The sequence below is a fragment of the Brassica napus genome, chromosome C8 (genome assembly GCF_020379485.1).
Source record: "Brassica napus cultivar Da-Ae chromosome C8, Da-Ae, whole genome shotgun sequence".
Classification (NCBI taxonomy): Eukaryota; Viridiplantae; Streptophyta; class Magnoliopsida; order Brassicales; family Brassicaceae; genus Brassica; species Brassica napus.
This window is the reverse complement of record NC_063451.1, coordinates 35,593,810-35,620,846: the sequence shown is the minus strand read 5'-3', so window position 1 is coordinate 35,620,846 and position 27,037 is coordinate 35,593,810. Positions and strand designations below refer to the sequence as shown.

The window sequence follows — 27,037 nt, the reverse complement described above, 5'->3', positions numbered from 1 at the left end:
AATTAGAAGGCCCATTAATTATACTTCGAGAATCATCGGTGTTTTTAGATTCAGACCAATCAATCAATCAATCGGACCGTCCTCAATTTTCATGTTCTTTTTTTTTTTTTTAATTTATATACAAACAAAAAAGAAACTCGATTCATAGACGATATTCATCAAAGCTGAAGCTTTTTGGGATCGTTGAACCCAGAAAAGTTTGCAACTTTCCATGTATCATCCGACGAGAGGCGGTGTTCGTGGTGGTCGAGATCGTAAGTTTCCCTTTTTTTATATATTTTGTTTCGGATCTTTGCTTCTCTTCTTCTTACAAGAAAGTTCTTAGGGTTTTCGTGTACCTTCCAACTCAATTTCGTCCATCTTCTCTGCTCTTCTTTCTTGTGATATTCGTTTTGAGAACGATCTAGGGTTTGAAGATGTAAAATTGGGTATAATCAATTTTACATGAGTTTGATTAAGAAGCGTTGGCATAGTACTAGTGAAATTGGCTAGTTCTAGAACATGATGAGCTGCTTATAAAATGATTGTGAATGATGAAGACTTGTGTTACTAAAGAGGTTACGTTTGTTTATGAAATGTGCAGAGTTCAGTTGGGATGAAGTGAAGGCTGATAAACATAGGGAGAACTACCTGGGTCACAGTGTCAAGGCCCCTGTTGGACGATGGCAAAAAGGTTCTTCTTTTTCTCTCTTATTCCCTCCTTTTCCTGTTTCTTTGATTTTACAAAGTTGCTTGCTTGGTCTTGTAAGTTAACTTGTCATCTCGACACTATGCTTGATCCTCTTGTTTGGCTTACGGAATACTAGTCTTGTCAACTGTAATCGTATTGGATAACTTGTTTGCTAGTTTCTGGTATCAGTGTTCTTGTTGGTAGACATAGAACCATATGTGTATATGCAAGAAAGCATTGTCGTAGCTCTAAACACATTTGAAATCCTTGATCTTATTAGCTCTTTCTGTGCCTTCTCTAACTCTGTAAAATTAGCTCCCAATTAATATGTGGTGGAATGTAAAGCGTCTCAACACTTCATGAGTTCAGAGGCGTATGTATATATGGTGGCTAAGATACATGGGGGTTGTCTGCATGCAGCTCTTATGGTCATGAATGAGCCAAACCGTTTTCTCTGCTTCTGTGTCTTTTTGTCACTTTGCATTCAGAAGAATTTGGTGTTCTCCCTACAATTTCATCGTTAAACTATTACTTTTATTTTTCTTTTGATAAAATTCAATGCCTTTGAAGAATTTGAGCATATTTATTCATGGATTCTTGTCCTTTCTAGCTAATAGATTTTTGTATCTTCAATGTATAACTTTATACTGACATTCCATTTCTCTGCGGACTCAACAGGTAAAGATCTTAACTGGTATGCTAGAGATAAGAAACAAGGGGGTTCCAACACGGATGCTATGAAAGAGGAGATTCAAAGAGTTAAGGAACAAGAGGAACAAGCCATGAGGGAGGCTCTGGGCTTGGCACCAAAGTCCTCTACAAGACCACAAGGAAATCGCCTTGACAAGCAAGAGTATACTGAACTTATCAAAAGAGGTTCAACAGCCGAGGACCTGGGTGCAGGGAAGGCTGATGCAGTTTGGGTTCACGGCATTGGCTACGCAAAGTAAGTTCTTGTTTTTTTTCTGTGTGATCATCTCTACTTCTTTAAAAAAAAACTCAAACTCTTGTTGATGTTTTGGTGTGTTTTTGCTGTACTAGTAGTTTCCTCATCTCAAATTTCTTTCTGCAACTCTTTACAGGACACCACGACCTTGGGAAGATCCTAGCACCCTTGCACCACCCTCTCAGACAGAAGAAGCAGGGCCAGCACGTTTGCCAGCAAATGCTCCAGCGATCAAAACTGTTGAAGATGTACCAAATGATACTGAGAGGAACCAAGAGAAGGATAAGCACGAGGAAAGGAAACCTGCGAAGAGAGATAGGGAAGAGAGACATGAAAGGCGTGAAAAACATGAAAAGCGCGAGAAACGTGAGAGGCATGAAAAGCGACACAGTCGTGATTCAGATGACAGGAAGAAGCACAAGAAAGAGAAGAAGGATAGGAAGAGGAGGCATGACTCCGACTCCGATTGAGTTAAACTGTACTGCTGTGTCTCTTGTTCTCTTACAGGGGAGAAGCTGTCTCTTCTGCAAGATTTAAAGATCCTTATCTCATTTTGTGTTCAAACCATGGAAGTAAAGAAAAACCCTATGAATGTGTTTGTTTGTTGAATATTGAACGAATTATTTTTTTTTTTTTAAAGAAAAAAACTGATCTAATGTTTGTTAAATGACATGGATAAAGTTAGATCTGATCCTGTAACAAACCCCAAACACATGTTTTATCTCATTTGCTTGACTAGTATAATACACAACTTTCACAATACCACCTCACACAATGGCCTAGCAGCCCAGTTATTCATAGAAAAGAGGAGTCAAATTGCCTCTGAGAAACGTAGATCAGCAGGGCCAGGTCCCAATATTCCCTTTTGCTCACTAATTTTCCCAAGTCCTTGCGATGAATCTTCTGAAGGTGCCCTTGTGTCAGTGACCATCGGAAATTCTCTCTGTAAATGGACCAAATACAATGAGCAAGCAGGGAGCTTAAGACTGAAGCAACTGTTGTGTCACAAACTCAATACGGATTTCTAAATATAACGTCTATACTAAAGCCAATTCCCGTACTCTTTTCTCAAGTGGAAGGAAAGTTCAAATTAGTTGTATACTGTAAGTGAGATAAGACAAGAAAAAGACGCTTGCCTCATCGTTATCATTAGAATTCTCAAAAGGTATTGGGGTCGATAGAGGAGGTTCAAGGTCTGGGTCAGGCTTCTGAAATATGAATGTTGCATAGAGCCCTGCGCAAAAAATAGGTAGATAAGTAGTAGCAGAGTATACAAAGTGGAGACTAGATAAGATAAGATGATGAAAAGGTTACCTAACAAATCAAATGCCCGTGGAAGCAGTTTTCCCCTAGGGTCAACAAAGTTCGGGCCAGCATTCATCAGCAAGCTTGCAAATTGAGCTCTAGCGATAGGAGTTGAACAGCATCAGCAAATGTAAATATACGAAACAACTATAATATACTAAATCTCGTGATATAAGATTGAGAATCTGTCAGACTTTTAAACCTGTTATCATCGTAAAAATCTGTTAAACTTTGAATCTCCACATATTCAAGGCCAGCTTCTCTCGCTAACCTGAGTAAAAAAAATACAAAAGAAAAATTTTAGAGGACCAAGGATCAAAAGATTAAATACAGATGGACGTCCTTTCTAGATCAACTCGAAGCAATATGACAAGTAGGATTGCAATGGAAATCTATTTTATCTAAAGAGTAGGATTGCAAATACAAGTAACAAGGTCAACAAGTAAACATTGTTGATATGGTAAAATGCTATACTACAGTACCATCAAACTGTTGTTGAATAAAAAGGTGAGATCATGGCGCCAAGAGAACCCACCTGATTAAGCTTGGGAAGTGAACCAAACAATGGTCTTCAGGAGGGTTGTCACCAGAAAATTTCAGCTGATACCTCTTTCCAAACAACGGAAACCTGAGTAGAAAAATACCAAACACTCTCTAATTTCAGAAAAGCAACTCTATGGCAAAATGATTCTATTTTTCTCAGGAAAAAAATAGCTCACTTTTCTTCCTCTACTTCGAAAGTGATCATGTAACTTTCTGACCGAATGTAGTTAGGAAAGACATTAGGCTTTGTCCCTCCGCTCCTATTGTGGTATGCTTCGACATTCTTCTGGTACTTTGCCCTGTTTCACCAGAATGTTAAGACGCGCAGTACAACTGCACAAAACAATACTTATGCAGTATAATGTTCAAACTAAAGAACTGAAAATCTAGTATCAATTCGCAGGAGACATTAGTATTAATCCAAATGTAATAATATTTCCTTACCATATGGTAGACGAGTCAGGAGTGATTCCGAAAAAGTAACCACCCGGTTTCAGCAAACTTGCAACATTACTTAAGAGTCTTCTCGCACTTTCCTCAGTTTCAAAGCATAACTAAAAGCAAGAACATTTGCTAAGTATGTTACAACCATCACGTTCTTGCTAATGCTACATATCCATATAAGTTAAAAAGCAAAACCTGAAGATGACGCCAACAGGAAACTAAATCAACCTCCCCAACTATCTTCTCCACCTTGATTTCAAGATCTTCCTGTTACACCATATGAAGGCAAAAAAAAATAAAAATAAGAAGTGTGCTCCACCATATTAGTATAAGATTGTCAAATCCTCACCTTGGAAGGATCAGCTTCGAAGAACTCCACATTGTAACTCTTCCGATGACTCTCCCAAGCTTCACGTACGCAAGACATCCCAGAAGACGATGTATCTAATCGTTAAAAAGTTGCAAACCCCATTAGTACTCTTTGAGGAAGCTGTAAGTGGTAATATTTATAAGTACCGATTCCGATGTAGTGACCGATTAAGGCAGCTTCCCATTTCTCGGTGTCGGGAGCTTCGCCGCAGTACAGCTCGCAAACCTAGACGACGCATAGAGATAGACATAAAGGATGAGACTTTGTAAAGGGATTGTGGTTAAAGAGTGGAGAAAGGATGAGTTTTTGTTACAGTGGTGTAAGGATGTGCGAAGATTTTGATTATGGCCGTCTTGGCGAAATCGAAGAGGCGGTGGTGACTCTGCTCCGGTTTCGAACCCGGGATGATGCCGCTCATTTCTTTCTTCTCCGGCCGAAATTTTGAAAAATTATGTATTTGGCAACTCATTTTTAGTTTTTTCGTTTTGCTTATATGTATTTTTCTTTTAACTGATTTTTTTTTTTTTTTTTTTTTTTTTTAAACTGATTTACTATTGGGAGAATTTGTTGAATAACCAAATACTGAAGTGAAATTAAGAAAGTGACATTGATTTCGCCATTATTATCTAACTAACATTTAATCCAGTTTTGCCGCAGTTATATTATTCTTGTTTGTAAATCTATATTATTAAAAGAGAAGTACCCATTTGAAATTGTTCTTACTTCATTAATTAAATTTCATATTTTTTTATTATCTTTTTCAGTTGCATTTATGAAATATCCTAAAACGAATAAAACTGTCTAATTTATTACTTGTCTTTTCAGTTACGTTAATGAAATATGCTTAAACTTCCTATTTTATTGTTTGTCTTTTTCAGTTACCTTAATGAAATATCTTTAAATAAATTTAGACATAATATCATTTAATCAACAAAAAAACTCATGAGTTATCCTTACGTGCATAATTTTAATAATGGAGATTTTAAAAAACGTGCATCATTAAAATGTTACCTAAAACATACAACACTAATATATAACATGCATCAATAAAACTAGAATTTGACTCACACAATTGTACGGAAATTATTTTCAGTTGATTAAATTAAAAAATATTTAAGAATGGCTATGTTTTTAAAAATTATATGGTATTATTTTCTCATAACTCATTTGTCATTTACTAAATTGTTAGAAATAAAATTTTAGCATAATATAACTCAGTTGTCATTTGCTAAATTTATGGTTTTTATTTATATTTTTTATTATTTAATTATAATATTTTCATTTTATATTTGAAAGAGAAATGCATTTTCTTTCAAACAATATTTTTGTAAATGTATTTTTTAAAAAATAATCAATTTAAATTGTTATTATCATTGAATATAATTATTTTTGACATAATTTGAGTTTTTCGTTTACATCAAAACTTATCATATTTTAGGATAATTATAATTTAAAATGTAATTTTCATATTTTTCAAACAAATTCTAAAAATATTTTTTAAATATTTTGTTATAATTTTTTAAAAAATATTAAGTTGCATTTCAAATAAAAAGGTAAAGATATTAAAAATATTCTAATTAAAATATGTAAAATTTAATATAGTTTTAAGGAAATGGTCAAATAAAAAAAATTACACATAAAAAAAATCATGATTTTTGTTAACTGGGCGGATCATTATTTATATGATATCGCAAACGAAAAAAAAAATTATGTTTTTACAATTATCTAATTAACTATGTATACTCATTTTTTTATATTTTTTATATGATATCACACATTCGTAAAAAAATAGATAATTTAAGATGCAAGAAAAAAAATATTTACTTAATGAATATAATATGAATGAATTTTACAAATACATCATTTAATAAAATAAATAATTAAAAACTGAAAATTCATATCCGTACTGGCGCGCGGATCAGGATCTAGTATCCGGTTAAAGAACGTCGTGACTTGTTGCTATGGACACTATTATTTACATCCAGTTTGTCCCCAAAAATGTTTTATATATTTCTACATCCAGTATAGTTTTATGAAAACTCATGTCAAACGGTTTTTATGTAAAACTTTCGTTATTAAATTTCTTTTTTTTTTGTTGTTGTAAGATTTAAGGTTTTGGGATCACAATTTTTAAAAATTCCCTAAACTTCTTATTATAAACATGATATACATTTACGCATATTCGTTTTGTTTTGTTTTGTTTTGTTTCGTTTCGTTTCTAACATGATTCACATCTATGCATCACATTATATTTAGAATACTGAATGGTATATTTCACCTGTTTTTGTTAGTGGTATGTGACTTGATTCATAAATGTATATCTTATAAATTAAACTCAACGCATAAATGATATATGTATCATGTCATGAGTGGTAGAAGACTTTGTCATTTCACGTGTTGAGTTCTTGGCAGCTGCTAAAGAAATTATTTATTTTTCAGAGGACTGGCAAACAAAAATACCTCAGGATTCAGGAAGATACGAATCTATGAGAAGAATTGTAAACCAAAACCAATATTTTTGTTAGTTGGTAGCTAGCCAAATGGAAAGAAAAAAAGAGGAACATGTGATTCAGAGCTTATCCTGTCGAACCAACAGGTATGGGTTCTGGATATGCAATGGGTTCTGGATATGCACGTGTGTCCAAGGTTTATTATGTAGTAGTAATCCCCCAAGATTCTATCTGATCAACAGTTGAATCTTTTCTCAAAGAAGAAGTCTTCGAACATCTTCAAAGTTTGAACGCGATTCAGCCAGAAACGAAGCTGCAACGATAACCCGGTTTCATAAAAAAGCAATCAGTAACAAAAGAGAATCGCAACAGAGGCTACTGAATGGAGATAGTGTACTCTATTACCTCCAACTTGTCCATCAAAGATTCGATGATCAGCGGATAGCGTCACGTTCATTTTCGTTACAACCGAAGGCTTCTCAACTCCTGAAACAGTGACAAAAACTTGTCATAACCGAATCAAAACAGTAACCCGAAGGTCTAAACACACACAAAAGGATGTTACTTGACTCACCATCTGCTCCAATAAGTGCCTCAACAACTTTATTCCCTCTACCAACTGCTAGAATTCCAGCCTGCAATCCAATTGATGATGCTCCTGAGTTTAGTAGTTTAAAAACACACATATCTGTAATTAACTGCACATCGTTGAAGGTATGATTTACCTGAGGGGGGTTAATGATTGCGCAGAACTGGTCCACAGGATACATTCCGAGATTTGAAATGCTAAAACGACAAAGAAGTTTTTCTCAGTAAGGAAAGTTTCATATCAGCTCCAGTCCAGACAATGGTTAAATTCGAAATGATGAATACCTGAATGTCCCTCCCTGAAACTCATGGGGAGCAAGCTTTCCAGATCGTGCCTTTTGTGCCAGCTCCTTTACCTGCTCCACAAAACAATTAAGAAAAGCAGCACATGACATACGGTAAGAAACAAGTGTATTCCTCTAATAGATTTTTGGTCAGCGTTCCTGATAATTGGAGTCATTAAGCCCTGCAACACATTCCAAGATGATAAGGGATTAACTATTCAAGTAATAGGAAAAGCCAACACAAGAGTGTACCTTCTCAGTTGCAACTGCAATTGATATGTCAACATCCCTCCAACATAACAATTTCTCCTTTCTCAGCATCCCAGAAAGCTGCCAGATATTAACGACAAAGGACTTTAAACAACCAAAAAGAAGGATTTAAGCACGCACAAGGAGAGATGTCAGGTTGCAATCCACATATCATTACATCAAACTCAAAAGTGAAAATTATCCTAAAGTAACAACGCAGTTAAACATAGCAGTCAAAACATCTTCCACGAAATATTGTTCCAACATGGGAATCACGTTGACGTAAAAAGGACAAACAAGATTGCAGTGATAGCATCATTTACGAGGAGAATGTGATTTCTCACCATTAGCTTGTCGTACATTCCTCAGTGCGACTGCCACTGCTTTAATAACTATGTCATTGACGGACACTTTAACACCATGGTTTTCTGTAGATCATGAAACCACAGTTGAATACGAATACAAATGTATTGGAAAGCTAAAGAAATTACACCAGTCTTCACTTCCATGAACATAAATATAAGAAATGACACGCAAACACAAGAAAATTAAAATCAAACGGAAAAAAAAAACACACACAATTCTATGGTAATCCAACATCTATCAATGCCTTTTAAATCTACTCAGCTTAAATTGTTTGAAGTAAATACCTCTAGGCTTGATTGCTTTCAGAAGCAAATTCCCTCTAGAAGAGGAAATTTACTACACAAGAATCTATTGGAGCTCATAGTGGTTTCCTGATGGATCCCAAAGACTTAAGAAACAATTTACTTTTCATATCTCATTCCATACACAAAGGAAAATATGAACTGAATAAATTCCAACTAAACAAATAAAGAACATGTTGAACAAGTGGACTGGGAGACTTGTCATTAATATATGAGCCACACTTTATCCCATCATTGACCATGATCTTATCATTTCCACAAAAGGAGAAGTTCCTCTCGCAAACTATATACAGATAAGCTCGTAATAATTTCAATTCAGAAGGGCAAATACAAAAGATTTACATTCTTTCTATCCATCGTTCATAATCAAACTCCAAAACATCACTTAGCAATACGCAATAGAAAAACTAGTCGACTGGCAAGGATCACAAGTGGAAAAGAGGAACACAGAAACTTGGGAGAGAAGACGGTTGAAAGGGAACAAAGCGTACCGAGTGTGGAAGCCGGAGGCAGGAGCGTGAAGACGTGCGTGCGATCGCTGCGTGCCGGAGGAGCGGAAGCACCATGGCAGCACTTTATTAGAGAGAAGACGATGGAGGCAGGTTCGGATAAAAATATTCAGAAAAAATGGGAGGCGACGGAATGGAAATGAACAACTTTTAATTTTGGTCAGATGCTCGCAGTGACGGCACGACCGAAATCCTTCAGAATTCAGATACGTCGCTGAACCGGAAAACCAATTAACCGTTACTGGACCGGAAAACCACATTCAATCATATATAAAGGCTCTCTCTACCTGGTTCAAAAATCATTTGGGCCTTGTCCCCAGTACAAAGTATAAATTCGATTATCCAAAGCCCAAGTAAATGGGCCGTGGTTTGCATAGTCATCGTAATATAATTAGGACTCGAAAGTCGAAACATTGAACATTTAATGGGCAACTGGCAAGTGCGATATAAAAGATCACGGAAGCACGATTGTGACTCCTGAGTTGGTAATTAATTTAATTAAAATTAATTTGGCATCGGAAAAAAGGATCAAAAGGTATAATCCTTTTTTTCATACACCAGCATCTGATCTGACTTTTTGTGTAATTATCTCAAAGCTAATTGCACGATTTTGTTCAAATCTCCGTCTCTTCTTCTTCTTTTTTTGTCAAATTCGAGACTTTTTCCATTCACATTATTTATAAAAAACTCAATAAAATCTGTCTGTCCAATTTGCAAAGTCAACTCTTGTTTTGTTTTCCTCTTCTGCTCGTGAAGGAAATTGAAAAAAAAAAACACAACAACAACGACAATTTTGTAAACTATATAATAAGGATCCCAATTGTCGTGGAAGAGAGATAGATATCAATTAGAAGAGGAAAGATTGAATCGAAGCGAATGGAGATAGAAGAAGCGAGACGGGGTGAAAGTGGGCATGTGGTGTGCGGATCATGGATTCGTCGCCCCAAGAAAGTCAACTGGGCCATCATCGCCAGAGCTTCCAAACGCCGCGGCTCCTCCTCTCCTCCTCTCCTCAACATCTTCTCTTTCGATCCCATCACCACTTCCCTCTCCTCCTCCCCCTTGGTATTTTCATTCTCCTTTTACCACTGTTGTCTGTCTATTCAAAGAGCTTCCAAGTTTTGTCGTGTTTTGGGTGAGAATCTAGGTTGTTGTTCCTTTAGGTTTTTTTGTTTCCTCTTTCAAAGGCAAATAGCCTTTTCGTTTTGGTATTTACTTGGATTGACTAATGAAATCTAAAACTACCCTTTTCTTTTTCTTTTTAATTGATCAAAGGCAATACATGAGCTGAAGGAGAGTGATGGTGATCCTGTAGCAATCTCGGTGCATCCTGGTGGTGATTATTTTGTTTGCTCTACCTCCAAGGGTGGTTGCAAGTACGTTTCTTTCTTCCTTCACCTCTTAATATTTGATGTTTCTAATTTAGCCGAGCTGGTATTGTCAAGCCTAGGATAGCTTCTCGATCATGATCAAATGTCACTAAAATGTTGAACAGTGTATTATTGCTTATCTTATTGCACAAGACTTGTAATAGTATCTTCCATTCCCCTATGTCTGCTAATGCACATGTGTTTGTAGTTAGTGATGCTTGAATTTTAGGTTTGGTTTTTTATATTTCTGAATATACTTTTGTTGAAGACAAATTTGGACACTATCTGCCTCGTTGTCTATACAAATTATTGAATTTTTAAATGGTTTTCAAAGGTTGTTTGAGATCGTTGGAGGAGCAATGTGTGTTACCGTCTTAGCCAAAGAACTCCCTCCTCTTCAAAATGCTGGACTACAGAAATGTATGGCCTTCAGCTTTGACGGGTCTAAATTAGCTACTGGAGGAGTGGTAAGGAGGCACCGAGAATTGCTTTATAAGGTCTTCTTTTTTCTCGATGTTGCCACATTTTTCTGTAGCTTACTAGAAGCTACTTTTTTTCAGGATGGGTGTCTCAGAATCATGGAGTGGCCAAACCTAACTGTGATTTTGGATGAGCCCAAGGCACACAAATCCATCCGGGACATGGATTTTAGGTAATGACTAGAATCTTCTCTCTTATTATCCCTCCTTTTATAGTCTTTTCAGTTTATTGCATAGTTAAACTAGTAATACATGAGTCTTGTGTAAAGATTTGCGACTTGGGTCACACAACACAAATAGAAGTAAATGGAGCTTGTGAAACGAAGTCGGTTTTGTGCATCTCTCTCTCTCTCTCTCTCTCTCTCATATATGCGTGTCTGTTGCTGTAGTCTTGACTCAGAGTTCTTAGCAACAACATCAACTGATGGATCAGCTAGGATATGGAAAGCAGAAGATGGTTTTCCTTTGTCAACTTTGGAGCGTAGTGGGGTATGTGATGATAGGAGCTAACTTTTGCATTTTGATCCCTATATTCTCAGAACTCATACATCTTTAATAAAATCTGCATGAAGGATTAGTTTGTCTATGTTTGTCTAGATAAGCATAATTTTGATATATATGAATTATCCTGATTTTGTTACTGTCGTGTGTTGCAGGATGAAAACATTGAACTGTGCCGGTTCTCTAAAGATGGGACAAAACCTTTTCTGTTCTGTGCTGCTCAAAGAGGTATATTATATTTATATATCGACTCTTATGTAAACTATTAAAGCATTACTAGTGTTCTAAAGGTCAGAACAAGATAGTGAAAGTTTTGAACAATTGGAAACAGGTGATGTTCCTGTGGTGAATGTTTACGACATTAGTACATGGAAGAAGCTTGGGTTCAAGAAGCTGTCAAGGAAGAGTGCATCGACAATGGCAGTGAGCTTGGATGGCAAATATATTGCTTTGTGAGTGTTTTCTTCATCCCGGGTCTAGTTATTGCTTTTTCAGGCTTTTGATTGCTGTACAAAGTTTCATAATTTGCACCTTATATTTTTTGTAGGGGTGGCAAAGATGGAGATATATCTGTCGCTGAAGTTAAAACAATGGAGATCTACCACTACAGCAAAAGGCTGCATCTTGGTCAAACCATTGCTTCACTTGAGTTCTGCCCTAGTGAAAGGTATGTATAAGTGATATGTCAAAACCAAGTCTCATTATTGGGGTTTAGACTAGCATTGTTTTTTATCTATCGACTCGGTGCTTAGGGTTATGCTGACAACATCGAGCGAATGGGGTGAGATGGTGACCAAACTCACTGTACCAAAAGAGTGGAAAGGTTTGTTTCTCATCTCTCTCCCTCTGTGCAAAGCTGAATGGCGCATATATACCTTCTTTATACAGCTCTCCCTAACTCATCTCTCTTATTTGTTGGATGCGCAGAGTGGCAGATATATGCACTGTTGTTTTGCTTGTTCATGGCGTCAGTGGTACTTGCATACGTGTTCTTCGAGAACTCGGATTCGTTTTGGAAGTTGCCAATGGGTAAAGATCAGAGAAGACCAAAGATTAGTCTTTTTGGAGATTCATCCACTACGCCTGCTGAGGATCATAATAAGTGGAACTTGGACCTATAGATTGAAAGAGATTTATGTAACTCCACACGAGACGTTTCCTGTCTTTTTTTTATTTTTATTTTCGAAACTTCACTGCATGTTTTATCTTCTTCCTTTCCACCACAGCTCTAATGATTCTGATTTTTTCCTGACAGTAACTCTTTTATTTTCTGCAGTGAAAAATTCGTTTTGATGTTTTTTGCGTCTTGAATACGTTAAATTGACTTGTGTCGCTGATCACATCCGTAACAAGTAAAAAAAACATTAGAGAAAAGAGTTTACAAGTCCAGAAAATATCTGTTTGCACGTGACCCACATATATAGGTCGGTAGCAATAAGAGACATGAGGACGTTTGTGAATGGTCCCTACATAGCAAGCTGTCCCTTTAAGCTTTTAGAGGCGATAAAATATCAAAAACAGTGATACACATTCATTAGTTAGAAAATATTCAGTGAGAATCATCCTCCAAGATCCTACAAAACAAAACTTAAAGGTAAGCTGGTGTGATAGGTTGTGGACCCGGAACAATTTAAAGCCGTAAACATAAAATCTCAATCTAGAAACAAAATAAAGTACAGTAGTAGCTGAAGTGTCCGTTTCTTTGCGGTCAGAAGTGTTACGGGTAAAAGAGGGTGTTTTCTTTGTTTTATGATTAATAAAAGTAAAAAAAAGTTTGAGCTTCTTTACGTACGAAACAAAACAAAAAGCGATTAGCTTTCCCCGAGCGTGGTGGGTCCCATATATCCTTTGTCTTGATCCTAAGTCACAAGCACTCACTCACACTCGCAACGATTTTGGACCTGGAATTGAAATTAGACTCTTACCATCACAGATCTTTATCGACACTGAGTGAGCAAGCTTCACTTATCTGATACATTCTCTAAAAGATGAACTGCCTTCAGAATCTTCCTAGGTAATGTATTCACTCATTCATTCTTCTTCTTGCTTTCATAAATTCTTTTTTTTTATCTTTCCTGTTCTTTGATTTCGACTTCATTCTATTATGCGTTTTGTGTTGATGATCGTCACTGTTTTCAGATCTTTAGTTTCACCGTTGTTGGGCTTTGGGGGCAATCAGAGAGATCCTTGTTCGTCTTCCTTGAAGATGCTGGTACCACACTACTTCATCTATTTATTTACTCGTTTGATTAATAAAAGATTCATTCTTCCTTTATTTAACTTTCTTGAAACTTGTTTTGCAGCTTCCCATCAGAGCCAATGATCCTAAATTGCGACTTGTTTTACAGGTAATTTAGTTGATTGCTATGTTTGAAACTAGTGTAAAACATATTCTGTTTTGAGTGTAGGCGGTATCAGATTCGAAATCCAGCACAGATATGAATGGTGGTGTTTCCAAGGAGGAGGAAGAGAAATCTGATGAATATAGCCAAGACATGACTCAAGCTATGGGTGCTGGTATGGAAACTCTAATGGTTCTGATGTTATCATCTGAGATTAGTTCTTCAAACTCACCTTTCTTGTTCCCCTTAATTATGCATTTCATTCACTGATTGGTTGTCTCTTTTCATTTTCAGTTTTAACCTACAGGCACGAGTTTGGAATGAACTACAACTTTCTTCGTCCAGATTTAATCGTTGGATCTTGCTTACAGGTTTCAATTTTTCATCCTTCCTTTTGTTAACTATTGAAATTTGTTGTTAATACTATTTTTACTATCTGATCCGCTTTGTTTGCTTATAGACTCCTGAAGATGTTGACAAGCTCCGTAAGATTGGGGTTAAAACCATATTCTGCTTGCAACAAGATCCTGACTTGGAGTATCCTTCCAAACCAAAGTTCTTCTTTTTTTATGTTTATTAATTCTTATGGTTTTTTTTTCAAATTTCGAGAAATGATATGTTGGGTGCCTTGACCAATGATACTTGCAGATATTTTGGAGTAGATATAAGGAGCATTCAAGCATATGCTAAGACATTTACTGACATTGAGCATATTCGCTGCGAGATCAGGTATAATAAGCCTTTGGTAAATGCAACTAGAGTATATGGGGAACTAAAGTTAGTCATCACTATTTGTCTATACTGCTAAAAACTGGGAACCATTGTCATCCCATTTCATATGCATAAAACAGTTCACACCATGAACACACTCAATCTTGACTTTGATGTAAATCTTTGGTGTAACAGAGACTTTGATGCATTTGATTTGAGAATGCGCCTTCCTGCCGTGCTTAGTACACTGTACAAAGCTGTTAAACGAAATGGAGGAGTTACATACGTCCACTGCACTGCTGGAATGGGAAGGGCTCCTGCTGCTGCGGTATGTTGCTGATACCTGTCACTCTGCTCTTATCTTTTTCCTCCCTTTTTCTTTCTGTAGCACCATGTTCATGGTGCTGTTGAGTCTTCCCATGAAACAATGTTTTAAGACTGTTGCAGATAGTTGTTGTCATAATTATTGTGCTTCTTTGGTTGGATGATGAGGGAATGAACAAGTGTTGTTGACCTTTTGCTGACTAATACTGAGAATGGGTATTAATTTTCAATTTTACAGTTGGCATACATGTTCTGGGTGCAAGGCTATAAACTTATGGAAGCTCATAAAATACTTATGGTAAGATGCTAATCTAACTTCTGGTTTTCTGTTTCCCTGATACCTGTATTGATTAAGCCACAACATGTTGAACTAGTGATACTGCCTGTTATATATTATGTGTTCTAAGCCAGTTGATGCACCTAGTAATATATACTTAGTAAATAGCACCAAGACAGTAGTATATTGGGTTAGTTCATTGATCTATAGTATCTAGTCACCTTATTTAAAGAGGCACATTTAACACTGGTCTAAGCAAACCATCTCTGACAATTCATGGCAGAGCAAACGAACATGTTTTCCAAAGCTGGATGCTATCAGAAATGCAACAATTGATATTGTAAGTCAACAAATCCTTTAAATTTCAGAATGCTTGCACATATGTTTGTAGCTCCTCAGTTTCATTTTCTAACAAATGTTGCTGAGTTCCTGTGTTTCCGGGGACATAAAAGCTTACAGGACTCAAGAAGAAGACTGTCACTCTGACACTGAGAGACAAGGGGTTCTCCACGGTAGAAATATCTGGCCTTGACATCGGATGGGGACAGGTGAGTATGGCTCTTATTATAAGTCGAATCAAATATCTTCTTGATTCATTTTGATTTTAAAAGTATGGTATATGATTGAAATCTAGCATATGCACATTTCTCATTTCTATGCAAACGAAAAGTCTTGACTCTACGTGAGAGGAATGTATATGATGCATTCATCATCTTTGCAGAGGATACCTCTGACACTTGACAAGGGAACAGGATTCTGGAGCCTGAAGAGAGAATTGCCTGTGAGTTTTCTTAGTGAAGTAGAAAACTCATTAGTGTCTGCTTTTTTGTTTTTATCATGTTCTGACCATGGCTATAATTTCTGAACGCAGGAAGGACAGTTTGAATATAAATATATCATAGATGGTGAATGGACATACAATGAGCAAGAACCGTTTACAGGACCTAACAAAGATGGCCATACCAATAACTACGCAAAAGTATATAATGTCTCTCTTTCGCTTAACATGAACAAGTTTGATGAATGAGTTGAATCTGTAATGTTGATGTTTTAATGAAACAGGTAGTGTATGATCCGACGAGCGTTGATGGTGCAACTCGTGAGAGGTTAACGAGCGAAGACCCTGAGCTTTTGGAAGAGGAACGCTTGAAGCTAATCCAGTTCTTGGAGACATCTTCAGAGGCAGAAGTTTGAGAACATCTCTTGTAACTCTGTGAATGTACAACTTACTAGTAACAAATAAAATGCTTTATGTTGCTCATACATAAAGTTATGTTTATAGCAAAAAAAAAAATAAAAACATGAAGCTAGTTGTACAACGTTCAAGAACAATAATATTACAGACTTTTAAATATTTGTTTTTTACAGTTACATTTTGACCAATGTGAAGCTGCTTGGGGCTGGTCATTTTAAATAATTGGATCTTTTCTCACAACTAATAATTTTATCTATGCTGCATATAAATGATCAGTGAGATATAAACTTAATGCTTTCATTTTTTTCAACTTAGAATGGATACAAAGATGATGATACTAAGCTCTAAAATGTTTTGCATTACAAAATCTGATTCTTTGCACCTTCTTATAATGCCAACAGGCTAGTCATCAAACTCGCACTATGCCTTATTCACCCGAATCTTCTGCCCTTCCAACAGCTGAAGTTTTAAAAAAAAACATTAAAAATGAGAAAAAAAGATTCAACACACTACTCTGTGTTTATACAAGTGAAAGGATGAAAGCTTACAGAGTTGTTAAGAGCCACAATGGCAGCTTCAACATCCTCTTCAGAAGAAAACGTGACAAACCCAAACCCAGTGGATTTCGAAGTTGCAGGTACTCTCGAAACCTTGGCGCTGACTACTTTCCCTTTCTCAGAAAACAAATTCTCAAGCATCTCTTTGGTAACAGTCTTTGCTAGATTCCCTACATACACTTTGTAAGGACTATCTACAAACGCCGAATCTTCAGACTGAAGCAGTGACAAATCAGGAGACGATGATGACGCTATAGGTTTCTCTGATGTTAACCTTCACCTCACGTCCTTCAATGGTCTGACAAAAAGAACAAACCTTTCGCCATTTTTATTACAGAAGATGGTGTAAAAAGAGAAGAAGAAGAAGAAGAAGAAGCTCACAGTGCCATTTAACTTGTCAATCACAGCATTGGCATCTTCAACTGATTTCATTGTAGCGAATCCAAACCTACGGCTTCTTCCTGAATACTTATCATACATCACCTGATCAGACAAATCAAACATCAAAAGCATCAATCTTTTATGATAAAAACTATGAAATGTAACAGACGCAGAAACAAGAACCTGAACATTTTCAGCGGCGCCGTGTTCTTCGACGAGTTTTGAGAGCTGTTCGTTATCCACAGTTCTGGGTATGTTTCCGATGTAGACACGCCTTGAGGACTCTGCGTTAGGGTCTGAAGCGGGTTTTTCTTCAGTCTCCACCGCGTGGGGAATGAATCTCACCCTGGAGCTCTGTGCTCCCGCGAGAGAAGGAAACGGTTTGAGTGAGAGTACATTGGTTTGTGTTTGTGGAGAGGTCACGGATTGGGACGGGAATGAGAAGACTGTAGGTTTGATTGAAACAAGAGGTGTGAGGAAAGTAGCCATTGTCGGAAGGAGAAGCAAGAACAAGAGAAGTGTTGTGCTTTCAGACATTATCCTCTCTTTCGTCTCCTAAATCAATTGGGCCGAACCGAGCCTTCATATTGTGGGCCTACTAAAGTAGCAGAATATACAGATGAAGATGATTTAATGGGCCTGAGTAGGCTTGGACACATTTATCCACATTTATCCCAACTAAGATTCATCGGAAAAAAACAAACTGAATTTCATAGATATCCAAACAAATTATATATCTATGAAACCAAAACATCAAAACCAAACAGAGAACACCAAAAGTTTATATACCTAAAAGTGTTAATTATATTAAGTTTTAAAATTATATCCAAATGTACTAATCATAGATTGATTACCCAAATGTTTTGTTTTCTTTAAAATATTTTAATTATCCTAATTACCTGTTATTTTATCCAAAAATTCGAATTACTCAAATTTTCTTTAAAAACAAAATTAGCATAAAAGTATATATCGAAATTAACTAAAATTATCAGAAAAACTATAACCGAATTAAATCTGAAATTTTCTTGGATATATAAGCAGGTATATTTTATCCGAACTAAGGGGAAAACTAAAATAACTGAACTAAATTTCACAAATATCCGAATCCAAAACTAAAGAGAAGAATTGCCAAGGCCTTACAGTTCGGTCCGTTTTAAAAAAAACGGCTTTGACGTTCGAGCTTTCAGTTCGCCACTCATGGACCGTGGCTAATCAAACTTCATATAGTAGACTTATGTATGAACCAGGAAGTCAAAATGTTGTTAAATCAAAGCTTAAATCGTGAGCTTATTCTCTAGACGAACTAGAACTTTTGTGGGATAAGATTACATCCAGATAAAAGTGAGGAGAAAAAAAAAAAAAAAAAAGACCAGACATAGCTGGAAGGGGGACTTGCCCAAACCGTTGAAACATATAATGAAGAACACAACAAAAGTTTTGTGGTACACAAACAAGTCTTCTTATCCTGCAATGGACTCACCAAGTGAATGACAAAACCAAACTCCACTACTTAGAATCGAGCAACGTTTCATTCCAACGCTACTAAATTTTACTTTTTGGCTTTTTGCTTCTTCTTATCCAATGATGTTAAGCCAGCTCCCAACCCTGCAGGAGCCTCCACGTTCGTTGTTTTCTTAGAAGAAGCTGCAGTTCCTGGACTGATCAGCTGAGATAGCTGTTGCACTGGAACACCACTCTGGGGACGAACCAGTAGCCCCTTCGCAGCTGCCTTCTTCCTAACTTCAGCTGCAGCACGAGCCGCTCTTTCATCAAAACCTCTGCCACGAGGTTGAGCCTCTGCCGTGTTGAGAGCATTAGCCCTCTCTGCGGCTGCTGCGTTTTGGAACGCCTGTATCAGGTCTGGCCGTGACTGTTGCACCCCCAATCAGGAAAACGATTACATTACTATAAACAGTTTTGTGATTTCCACCAAAAACACTCCAGAAACTAAAGCTGCAAGTAAGATACCTTCAAGAGATCGATAGCCTTTTTCGTGTTGGCCGCATCGACTGCCTGTCCTTTCTGCTTTTGTGCAGTCTTCTGAACCTCACGCATCTCAAAAGTCTTCATCCAGTTTTGAGAGTCTTTTGTTCTGGAATCATCCTCTCCCAATTGTTTGACAAGGATATCATAGGTTTTCTTCTCATGCTGACCAAAACAAAAACAGTTTCTTAAGAAGATGAGACAAAAAAAAAAAGAGGATTCAAAGCCTTAAAGAAGCCGTACTACCTGTTGCGAGAGCTTGAATAAACCCATACTGTTGCACGCAATGGCAAGAGCGTGGTAGCATACTGCAGTCTGAATGTGTTCCGGACCAAGAAGCCTCTCATTTTTCTTCAAAGCGTCTTGAAGATAGCGTAGAGCTGTGTCCATTTTGCCCATATCCTGATACATCATGGCGACATTTATAAATGTGGCTGCAACATCCGGGTGATCAGGGCCAGATGAAAGGCCGAGTAAAAGCAAGGCACGGCCCATGTTCTGTAGAGCAAGCTCTGTCTGATTCAGCCCATGATAGAAAAGAGCCATATTGCCATAGCTGCAGTTCAGATACCCCCAAGTAAGTAGACATATATCAAACCAGAGAAAAGAACAGGAGCGCACTGCAAGTCCTGACTTTGAAATGTCAATAAACTGGAGTCCTACTTCTAATGAATTGTGAAGGATAGTAACTAGATTCAGTAGCAGGCTTGTTACCTGTGAGCAGTATCAGGATGGTCTAGACCAAGGCAACGCTCATTTATGATTAGTTCCTTGTGTTGCTGCATTATGGCACCAGCCATATCTCCTGCATGGTACAAAACCATGGCCAGGTACCTGAAAAGCATAGAAAGTAAAAACTTGTAAGGCAAATAAAACAGAAAACCGTAGATAATAGTCTAAATCAAAAAAAAAAAAAAAATAGATGAAAGGTGGAACATCAGGCAGTAGGACTACCTGCAGCAGTTTGCAACTTCCCTGTGCATTGGACCAGTCACCTGGAATAAGATTAAACATGATCATCAGTTTTAGCTTGATAATATGTGACAATCAATAGGATGTATGACCACTTACCTGTTGAAGTATCGAAAATGCCTCTGAGAAAAACGTGTAGGACTCACTGAGCATACCCTACAAGAGATTAATCACTTTAGTAAAACAACAGACCTTCATGATGTATCAGGCGACGGAAACTAAAACAATTAATTTGAAATAGCAAAACTACCTCAGCCAGCTGGACCTTCCCCATCTCAACGAGAGTTTTAGCCTCAGAGCATACAGGGACAGAATGCTTAACAACAGCCCGAAGATCCAACACATCTGACGCGTCAAAAGGCGAGGCAGCACCAAAGTCGTATTTGCGAGCAGCAACACTGATGCCAACCTGTTGCCCAAAACAAATAACGATTAATAACAATAATTAACTGACATTAGTAACAAAATTCTGAAGGAGCAAGTTATGTGTTTCTCTACTTACCTTTTGGCAAAGGTTACGGAGTACAGGTACATTTTTAGCTGTAGTTCTTGCCTGCTCGGACAACTCAAACTGAAAATAAGCTCACATTAGCTTCAGGTGGTTATAGTAGGTAAAAAGTATAAGTAACTTGCTCAGAAGGGTGACAACACTTCAAATAGACAGTCGATAAAACAAGTTTAAATTGATAATGATTATTATACCTCAAACTTGGCTTTGGCAAACTCTTGAATGTCAGACCATAGAATGTTGGAGTCAACCATCATATAAGATGCGAGACTTTTCTTTGCAGAAGCTTTTCCTTTCCCTCTTCCTTGACCCTGTTCAAATTTCAAAGGTCAGTATAGTACCTTATACCAATCAGAAACAATAAGTATGCTTTATAGACTGCTCCAAAGAACGAAATAGCATAATTCAAGAAGAACAAACAAGGAACTATATAGATACACAGACTTTGATAGTGCACACGAACCTTCTTTTGATTTTTAGCATTCACGTTGTTGGTGCTAGCTTTTCCTCCAGTAACATTTCCAAAGAGACAATTTAAGAAATGTGAGACTGCTGCACCAATATCGTGATCCTCTATATCTCTTAGAATGTCCTGCAGAAGCAATGTAACAACTTTACTAACGAGCTTGTCTCTTGTTCAACCATGTTTGTTGGTAGTGTCAATTTTACAGACTTTATAAACTACCTTGAGAATGTGCTTGGCAGATCTTACGGTAATTTCATTCAAACAAAGATCCCACAAATGAGGTAAATGCTTCACTCCATTAGCAATCTGATCATGTACAGCCATTGTTAATTACGTCAGCCATGGAGATTAATTTTACAAAACAACATTGGAGATGACGAACTTACCCTTCCAATATAACGAACATTGACACCATGAGAATGGAGTGCTTCAGTCAAAGTTTGACCATCCATTGGGGAAACCTCAAGAGCGCAAAGATCTGCTATGAATTTTGGAAGCACCACATCCACAAGGTATGAACTAACTTTCTTCACATTTTCTTCATCAGCAGCTATCTCCTGGTTAACCCAAAAATTAATAATTAATATTAAATCAGTTACACAAATATAAGGAAAGATCTTGCCACAGCACCTATAGCAACATAACATACCTCTTGCGTGCCACCTAATTTGAAGTCAGTGAAAACATTAGGGTTAAATGTTATTTCATCACATAGTTTGGAACTTTCAGATGATCTGGCTGCAGAATCCGCAGTGGTATCTTGCTTTTCTGCAACAGTTTTCTGTAGATGAAACAAAGATATCAGCAATTACAGTGTCTTGTAAACTCAGTTACAGCTGTTCTCAGACATTTCTTTTCACCGAGTTCAACTGTATTAGCAATGTACTCAGTATTGTCTACTAACACAAATGAAAATAGTTATTTTCATCATTGTTACAGAAGCCAATCCTACTTGGTATTTTGTCTGTGTGCTTTCATTTCACAAACAGAGGTTAGCCCGTACCTCAGAAGTTGACGCTCCGTTTTCCTCTCCATGGCTCAATTCATCACCCGACTTAGAAGTATCAACACTAACATCAGAAGGATCAGGAACAATATCCGTCCCTTCATCAGTCTTGGTTTTACATTTTGATTGAGATTCAGCCTTCATCATGACATATGTACTGATCAATACCTCTAATAGTAAAATGAATGAAATATGTTTATAAGGAATGAAGAATCTGTACCTGGCAAAATGAAGTGATAAGTTCTGGTCTTAGTACACAAAAGCGTGACTCTGGACCCGTGTAATTAGCATCCCGAGGCGTCACTCTCATTAAGTCCAGAAGATAATGTCTGTTGTCACTCCCAACAATCCCCTTGCACTCCACTGGTGCAGCTAACTTGAAGACATTCTCGGAAGCATCAATAACATCATGTTCCTTAATGTGAAGAAGTTTTGCAGCCTCAAGCACCTGCAGAAGGAATAATTCAGGAAAAAAAGAGTTATGTTAGAACAAAGGTGGTCGTATACTAAAGATGTGTAACAATATTGTACATACAAATAAATACTAGTCTAGAACTATCACACTAATGACTACAACATCCAACAGCAAGATTACCTTAGCATGAAAATCTTCATTCCAGCATATTTTCTTGCCATTATCGACTGAACCATACAAAAGCGCATCTGATTTATCCCCTTGAAGGATGCCTGGTAGAACACTCTAGAATACACATATGAAAACACATTGCAAGCTATTAAAATATACGCAAGCAAGATCAAGAAAAAATAATTGGCAGTTACAGCATTGGTACGAACCTGAGCAACAACACGATGACCTCTGTAGTCAATAATGGCCATAGCCAGATTATATAACCCTGGTACATCTGCTTCTTGATACAACTTTGTGCCTTTCAAGTCGTTGTTTGCAGAGGCATAGGTTGCCTGCTCATTCTCTACAAGAGGCGCCTCATTACAGCAGTTAAGCTCTGCACTGTGTTCCCCATCGCATGTTCCTTCTTTGCATGGAACCTTCTCAGATGAGGGCATTTTTTCAGTCACCGAAACATTACTTGATGGACGTTTCTTGGATAGCTGTTCAATGTCCGCATCAACAGCAAAACTGAAAAAGATATTGTTGTGCACATACCTACAACAGTGGAACAATAACAAGTGTTCAACACTGAGACGCTGATGCAAAATACAAAACGTAGAAATCTAAAAGCTCCAACTCATTTTCCATGTTTAAGCAAAAAGAGAATGATAGGATTTCATGGTAACAATGAGCAAAAAAATAAAAGATATGAGTTCACGGTTAAGAATCAACGATAAAAGCCAAAGGATGAACACTGACATGTGCAGACACTCTGGATCAGTTGGATTTATGGGTGGTATACATCGACTGATAACACCAATTGCTCCGTTAAGCGCCGCATCGACAAAGTCGGAAGAAACTTTGTAAAGAGCTCTGTCACGTAAGATCCTGCAACGAAGGAATTTATCAATATGAAGCAAACTCTAAAAGGAACAGACTGCCAAAATAAAAAGTTTCACGGAACCAAAAAAATCACTGTAGTCAAAAATCACATGTACCTCTCCTGAGGAGTAGCATGAGGGAACTCCCTGCATGATTGCAACTCCTCGTTCCAATCTCTTTGCATACCAATCAGCTCACTACCATAGGAAATGGTCAGTGCTTCTTCTGCTCTGGCTGCATCGCGCTTGTGATCTGAGCCAGATGCAAGAGCTTACATCAGATATAACATTACCGTATCTTTGTGAAAATAGGTATAAAAGTCGGATCATGTTTTGAAATTCCAAATAAAAGAGGAACTTATCTTCTCATACTATTTATGAGCAGAAGCGCATGTTGTATATATAAAATAGAAAATGAGCATGCAGACGAAGAACAAGCAACAGTTTGGACAACAAACTACCAATATATTAACTCACATAAAATTAGTCGGAAATTTTTTATCAAAATTATTCTTAGAGCGAAATATAACTAGGAGCTTAGGATGCAGTCACAGATACAGACAAGAAAGAGGCAAAGTTTTCTTCTAAATCCTAACCAATGTAGGTGTGCCATGTTAATATCTCAGAACCATAAACAGTGCTTATAACACGAAATGTGGAAAAACGTCCTCTAAAAGAACCAGTCGAGCTGGCCACAAAAAGAGAGAGCCAAGCTACTAAAACCAAATTACTATGCAGCAAGAAAAAACATACTATAATATTCAAGTTCCGTATGTGCAAAGTTGATAAACTCACCGGGAACAGGATATGGTCTTAGCCATGAGTGTGGTGGCAAAAGTGATTGAACATTTTCAAAGGGATGTGCAGAGGCTTTCTTTTCCATGACCTCGCGAAAAGCTTTGTAGTCAAAGTTTTTTTAAAAAAAAGAGATAATTAACAAACTGAATGATACTAAAGTAAATAAACTATGAAGAATTACATATATACTTATTCCCACCTTTTTTAAACTTAGAGCTAAGTTTTTGCAATAAACCAATGAGTGTAGCTGTTTCGAACCCAGATTTACTCGGCCTAGGATCGAGAATATTCCCGCCGCTAGAATTAACGTAAAAGGCCTTTGTTGTGCCCGTGATACAGTATTTGTTACCTTCAAGCGTCACAACATCCAAATAGATTAAGTCTCCTACAAGCCTGTCATAAAACAAATTATTATTAGATACTTATAGCCTCTACATAAGTTAAAAGCAGAAGGTGCATACCTTCTGTGGCTTGGAGGAGGGTTGAAGGACGAGAAGACAATGCTCTCCACACATTTGATCTCTTCCGTTGGAGAACTGATCAACTTCCTGAGCGAGGCAGGTACATCTTCCATGAAACCGAGGCAATCAAGCTCTGGGACGTTGGGTTTGTCTGATTCAGAAAAGAACCGTTCAGCGTGCATGAACAGCAAAATTATTAAGTCAAAACACTAAAAAGAAAAAGATTCAAATCAGAAACCTCCAGGATTCTGAGCTTTGTTCAGTGCTGCGTCATACTTCAAGGCAAGCGTAGTAGACAGGGAGGAGTGGAGAGTAGAAAGCGAAAGGAGGTCTCTAGCTCGGTGAACATGAGCCCTGATAGATCTATCATCGTACAACGCTGTGAGAAGAAAGAAAGAAAGAAACAAATACAGTCAATTGTCAAGCAACTAGTTTTCAACTTAAAAGAAACACAAATTCTTAAAACATACCAGCAATCATTTCCAATGAACAACCACCAGTTGTGATGTCAGCAACTTCAGAAATCTCATTATAATCTTCAAGATGGTGAGACTCATTCTCCTTATTGCGGAGCAACAACTCGTAGCAAGTGAAGTAACATGTCTCCGGGGCATCAAGAAGGAACTGCCTTATATCCATCACCGAGTCTCCAGGGTTCAACTGAAAAAAAAAAAAAAACAGATTAGACATATTCAGTAACTCACACCAATATTATAAACAGAACAATAATAGTAAGAAAGGTAAAAAAAAGAGAAACTTTGAACTCACTTGTAGCTCCATTTTACCGCCACTCTGTGTTTTGACAGAAACAGGATAAAGACGAAGTTCACCTGTGAAACAACAAGCATATCAACAAAAGAAAAAGCTGAATGCAATTGAGAGATAAAATAAAACGAATGCTACCTAGAAAACGCAAAAAGAGCTAACCTTGTTTAGGTTGATCATCTTTACTTGCTGCTACTGCTTGTGATTCGCTATCGTCAGCGTTAGGAACCGGAGGAGGAACTTCATTGGCTTCAGGGACGGTAGCTTCAACAGCGTTATCAACGGTTCCATTATCAGAAACAGAAGCAGGTGCAGGAGCAGCAGGAACATCGGATTGAGGAGCAGAGTCAGTGGGATTGGAGGCAGAGCTCTGAGCCGCAGCTCTCTTGGCCTTAGACTTGTTCGATTTCCCAGCCATTTCACCTAGAGAGAGAGAGAGAGAGATCAAGTATCTAGTGAATTAGCATAAGCACAAAGCAAAGTGTCGAATAAACAAGCGGATATGAAGCAAGAACGATTGAATTTGAGAATCTCATTCATTTTTTACGGAAACAGAGATAAAGGAGCATCTGAATCGATAAAGTGTAAAAAAAAAAAAGTCGCGGATGTGAAATCAAAAAGGAGATATAGCAAAAAGGGTAATTAAAGGGGGTTTTAGTAGAGGATCTAAAGGAGTTACCTTGAGGGGGCAAAGAGAAATGGGATGACGGCGGCGGCGGAGGAGAGGTGAGGTTTAAGGAGGGTTGAAAGTGATAGAAGAGGCGGCTGATGATTTTGCTGACTCTTTATTAGAAGCTTGAGTTGAGTTAGGGAGACCACAGCTAGAGAGACAGGAACCAGTCACTCTCTTTGGGCTTTTATTATCTGTTGGGCCTTCTATGGCCTTTTCTTTTAAACAGGGGAATGATGATTGCGTAGTTTATTGCTAATCATCTGTAATTAAGATTCCTCATTAACTAAAGACGACAATAGCATATGGGTTTGATTTGATGGTACGAGGAACCGGTGGTCTCTCAGTTAGTACCGATGCGGTTTCGATTTTTTGTTTCTTGGGTTGTGGTGGGCCAGCTCACTTAAGTAATGCTCCCTCTGTTTTTGATAGACGGATATTCTAACATTTCACGTATATTAAGAAAACTCATTAAATATGCATTGTTTTTTGTGAATAACAATTTTTCATAATTTTTATCCAATAAAAATTTAATAAACACCATTAATTTTTTTGAAACTTACATTTTTTCATAAAATCATACATTGAAAAAATAAAAAATGTATCTTTTTGAAACAATTTTTTTTTTCAGAATATACATTTTTTAGGAATAGAGGGAGTACGTGGTAATGATGTCTTAATCCTTTCTGCTGTACAACTACTGGTTTTGCCATGTGTCTGTTACAGTCTGTACAGGACTGCTTTTTACAGATAAAAGTCTACTTTCCACGTTTATGAATACTAAACTAACCTT

The 27,037-nt window shown here is 37.3% G+C and overlaps 7 protein-coding genes across 10 annotated transcripts; 3 read left to right on the top strand and 4 right to left on the bottom strand.

Annotated features, from left to right (window-relative positions):
* Positions 1-51: 51 nt before the first annotated feature.
* LOC106367838 (multiple myeloma tumor-associated protein 2 homolog) lies at positions 52-2,225 on the top strand. The gene is made up of 4 exons (XM_013807695.3): positions 52-254; positions 584-673; positions 1,349-1,616; positions 1,753-2,225. The coding sequence occupies exons 1-4, from the start codon at positions 212-214 to the stop codon at positions 2,084-2,086; spliced, it is 735 nt and encodes a 244-aa protein (XP_013663149.1). The 5' UTR covers positions 52-211; the 3' UTR covers positions 2,087-2,225.
* A 39-nt stretch (positions 2,226-2,264) lies between these two features.
* Positions 2,265-4,758, bottom strand: LOC106367837 (mRNA cap guanine-N7 methyltransferase 2). The gene is made up of 11 exons (XM_013807694.3): positions 4,592-4,758; positions 4,425-4,503; positions 4,258-4,352; positions 4,104-4,175; positions 3,909-4,018; positions 3,641-3,763; positions 3,457-3,549; positions 3,124-3,192; positions 2,931-3,019; positions 2,753-2,850; positions 2,265-2,559 (listed from the first exon to the last, which is right to left on the bottom strand). The coding sequence occupies exons 1-11, from the start codon at positions 4,745-4,747 to the stop codon at positions 2,428-2,430; spliced, it is 1,116 nt and encodes a 371-aa protein (XP_013663148.2). The 5' UTR covers positions 4,748-4,758; the 3' UTR covers positions 2,265-2,427.
* Positions 4,759-6,691: 1,933 nt separating this feature from the next.
* Positions 6,692-9,259, bottom strand: LOC106367840 (dihydrolipoyllysine-residue acetyltransferase component 1 of pyruvate dehydrogenase complex, mitochondrial). 3 transcript variants are annotated; one of them, XM_013807697.3, is made up of 8 exons: positions 9,009-9,259; positions 8,194-8,277; positions 7,853-7,930; positions 7,602-7,672; positions 7,454-7,514; positions 7,303-7,363; positions 7,134-7,214; positions 6,692-7,041 (listed from the first exon to the last, which is right to left on the bottom strand). In XM_013807697.3, the coding sequence occupies exons 2-8, from the start codon at positions 8,209-8,211 to the stop codon at positions 6,983-6,985; spliced, it is 429 nt and encodes a 142-aa protein (XP_013663151.1). In that variant the 5' UTR covers positions 8,212-8,277; positions 9,009-9,259; the 3' UTR covers positions 6,692-6,982. The 3 variants fall into 3 exon arrangements, with proteins under 3 accessions (XP_013663151.1, XP_013663152.1, XP_022563475.1); XM_013807698.3 differs by having other exon boundaries at positions 7,602-7,782; positions 9,009-9,195; XM_022707754.2 differs by lacking the exon at positions 8,194-8,277 and having other exon boundaries at positions 9,009-9,244.
* A 251-nt stretch (positions 9,260-9,510) lies between these two features.
* On the top strand, positions 9,511-12,673 carry LOC106367842 (SEC12-like protein 1). Of its 2 annotated transcripts, none has more exons than XM_013807699.2 (10): positions 9,511-10,091; positions 10,302-10,402; positions 10,731-10,863; positions 10,957-11,048; positions 11,265-11,364; positions 11,532-11,604; positions 11,708-11,828; positions 11,924-12,043; positions 12,129-12,199; positions 12,304-12,673. In XM_013807699.2, the coding sequence occupies exons 1-10, from the start codon at positions 9,903-9,905 to the stop codon at positions 12,495-12,497; spliced, it is 1,194 nt and encodes a 397-aa protein (XP_013663153.1). In that variant the 5' UTR covers positions 9,511-9,902; the 3' UTR covers positions 12,498-12,673. The 2 variants fall into 2 exon arrangements, with proteins under 2 accessions (XP_013663153.1, XP_048620528.1); XM_048764571.1 differs by having other exon boundaries at positions 10,731-10,893.
* A 458-nt stretch (positions 12,674-13,131) lies between these two features.
* LOC106367843 (phosphoglucan phosphatase DSP4, chloroplastic) lies at positions 13,132-16,384 on the top strand. Its single transcript, XM_013807700.3, has 14 exons — positions 13,132-13,390; positions 13,516-13,588; positions 13,680-13,724; positions 13,785-13,893; positions 14,013-14,089; positions 14,179-14,255; positions 14,367-14,447; positions 14,625-14,757; positions 14,992-15,051; positions 15,314-15,370; positions 15,483-15,578; positions 15,752-15,811; positions 15,902-16,009; positions 16,093-16,384. Exons 1-14 carry the CDS (start codon positions 13,365-13,367, stop codon positions 16,222-16,224), a joined length of 1,134 nt encoding a protein of 377 aa, XP_013663154.1. The 5' UTR covers positions 13,132-13,364; the 3' UTR covers positions 16,225-16,384.
* Positions 16,385-16,501: 117 nt separating this feature from the next.
* On the bottom strand, positions 16,502-17,683 carry LOC106367844 (30S ribosomal protein 2, chloroplastic). Its single transcript, XM_013807702.3, is given in 5 exon segments — positions 16,502-16,684; positions 16,774-17,047; positions 17,049-17,080; positions 17,164-17,265; positions 17,347-17,683. Coding segments are annotated over 5 exon segments (753 nt in total). The 5' UTR covers positions 17,653-17,683; the 3' UTR covers positions 16,502-16,645.
* An 839-nt stretch (positions 17,684-18,522) lies between these two features.
* Positions 18,523-26,441, bottom strand: LOC106367845 (clustered mitochondria protein). The gene is made up of 27 exons (XM_013807703.3): positions 26,254-26,441; positions 25,737-25,997; positions 25,578-25,639; positions 25,280-25,469; positions 25,048-25,188; positions 24,810-24,960; positions 24,548-24,741; positions 24,346-24,447; positions 23,668-23,803; positions 23,429-23,557; positions 22,894-23,224; positions 22,694-22,798; positions 22,319-22,546; positions 22,096-22,236; positions 21,742-21,873; positions 21,479-21,649; positions 21,312-21,398; positions 21,090-21,218; positions 20,821-20,937; positions 20,621-20,689; positions 20,369-20,527; positions 20,218-20,274; positions 20,101-20,141; positions 19,861-19,980; positions 19,393-19,702; positions 19,132-19,311; positions 18,523-19,033 (listed from the first exon to the last, which is right to left on the bottom strand). The coding sequence occupies exons 2-27, from the start codon at positions 25,990-25,992 to the stop codon at positions 18,713-18,715; spliced, it is 4,059 nt and encodes a 1,352-aa protein (XP_013663157.1). The 5' UTR covers positions 25,993-25,997; positions 26,254-26,441; the 3' UTR covers positions 18,523-18,712.
* Between the last annotated feature and the right edge of the window lie 596 nt (positions 26,442-27,037).

Excerpts from the sequence above, each read along its gene's own strand:
- LOC106367845 (XM_013807703.3), bottom strand. The coding sequence starts at position 25,992 with ATGGCTGGGAAATCGAACAAGTCTAAGGCCAAGAGAGCTGCGGCTCAG. Across the intron at positions 25,640-25,736 it reads AGATGATCAACCTAAACAAG|GTGAACTTCGTCTTTATCCT; the intron begins GTTAGCTCTTTT and ends GTTGTTTCACAG. Across the intron at positions 19,312-19,392 it reads TATTCAAGCTCTCGCAACAG|CATGAGAAGAAAACCTATGA; the intron begins GTAGTACGGCTT and ends TGTTTTGGTCAG.
- LOC106367843 (XM_013807700.3), top strand. The coding sequence starts at position 13,365 with ATGAACTGCCTTCAGAATCTTCCTAG. Across the intron at positions 15,812-15,901 it reads GCCTGAAGAGAGAATTGCCT|GAAGGACAGTTTGAATATAA; the intron begins GTGAGTTTTCTT and ends TTCTGAACGCAG. Across the intron at positions 16,010-16,092 it reads ATACCAATAACTACGCAAAA|GTAGTGTATGATCCGACGAG; the intron begins GTATATAATGTC and ends TTAATGAAACAG.
- LOC106367840 (XM_022707754.2), bottom strand. The coding sequence starts at position 9,083 with ATGGTGCTTCCGCTCCTCCGGCACGCAGCGATCGCACGCACGTCTTCA. Across the intron at positions 7,215-7,302 it reads GGCACTTATTGGAGCAGATG|GAGTTGAGAAGCCTTCGGTT; the intron begins GTGAGTCAAGTA and ends TCACTGTTTCAG. Across the intron at positions 7,042-7,133 it reads CTTTGATGGACAAGTTGGAG|CTTCGTTTCTGGCTGAATCG; the intron begins GTAATAGAGTAC and ends TTATCGTTGCAG.
- LOC106367842 (XM_048764571.1), top strand. The coding sequence starts at position 9,903 with ATGGAGATAGAAGAAGCGAGACGGGGTGAAAGTGGGCATGTGGTGTGC. Across the intron at positions 10,092-10,301 it reads CCCTCTCCTCCTCCCCCTTG|GCAATACATGAGCTGAAGGA; the intron begins GTATTTTCATTC and ends AATTGATCAAAG. Across the intron at positions 10,403-10,730 it reads ACCTCCAAGGGTGGTTGCAA|GTTGTTTGAGATCGTTGGAG; the intron begins GTACGTTTCTTT and ends TGGTTTTCAAAG.
- LOC106367838 (XM_013807695.3), top strand. The coding sequence starts at position 212 with ATGTATCATCCGACGAGAGGCGGTGTTCGTGGTGGTCGAGATC. Across the intron at positions 255-583 it reads TGTTCGTGGTGGTCGAGATC|AGTTCAGTTGGGATGAAGTG; the intron begins GTAAGTTTCCCT and ends TGAAATGTGCAG. Across the intron at positions 674-1,348 it reads TGTTGGACGATGGCAAAAAG|GTAAAGATCTTAACTGGTAT; the intron begins GTTCTTCTTTTT and ends CGGACTCAACAG.
- LOC106367837 (XM_013807694.3), bottom strand. The coding sequence starts at position 4,747 with ATGAGTTGCCAAATACATAATTTTTCAAAATTTCGGCCGGAGAAGAAA. Across the intron at positions 3,550-3,640 it reads TTCGAAGTAGAGGAAGAAAA|GTTTCCGTTGTTTGGAAAGA; the intron begins GTGAGCTATTTT and ends TTTTCTACTCAG. Across the intron at positions 3,193-3,456 it reads CACTTCCCAAGCTTAATCAG|GTTAGCGAGAGAAGCTGGCC; the intron begins GTGGGTTCTCTT and ends TTTTTTACTCAG.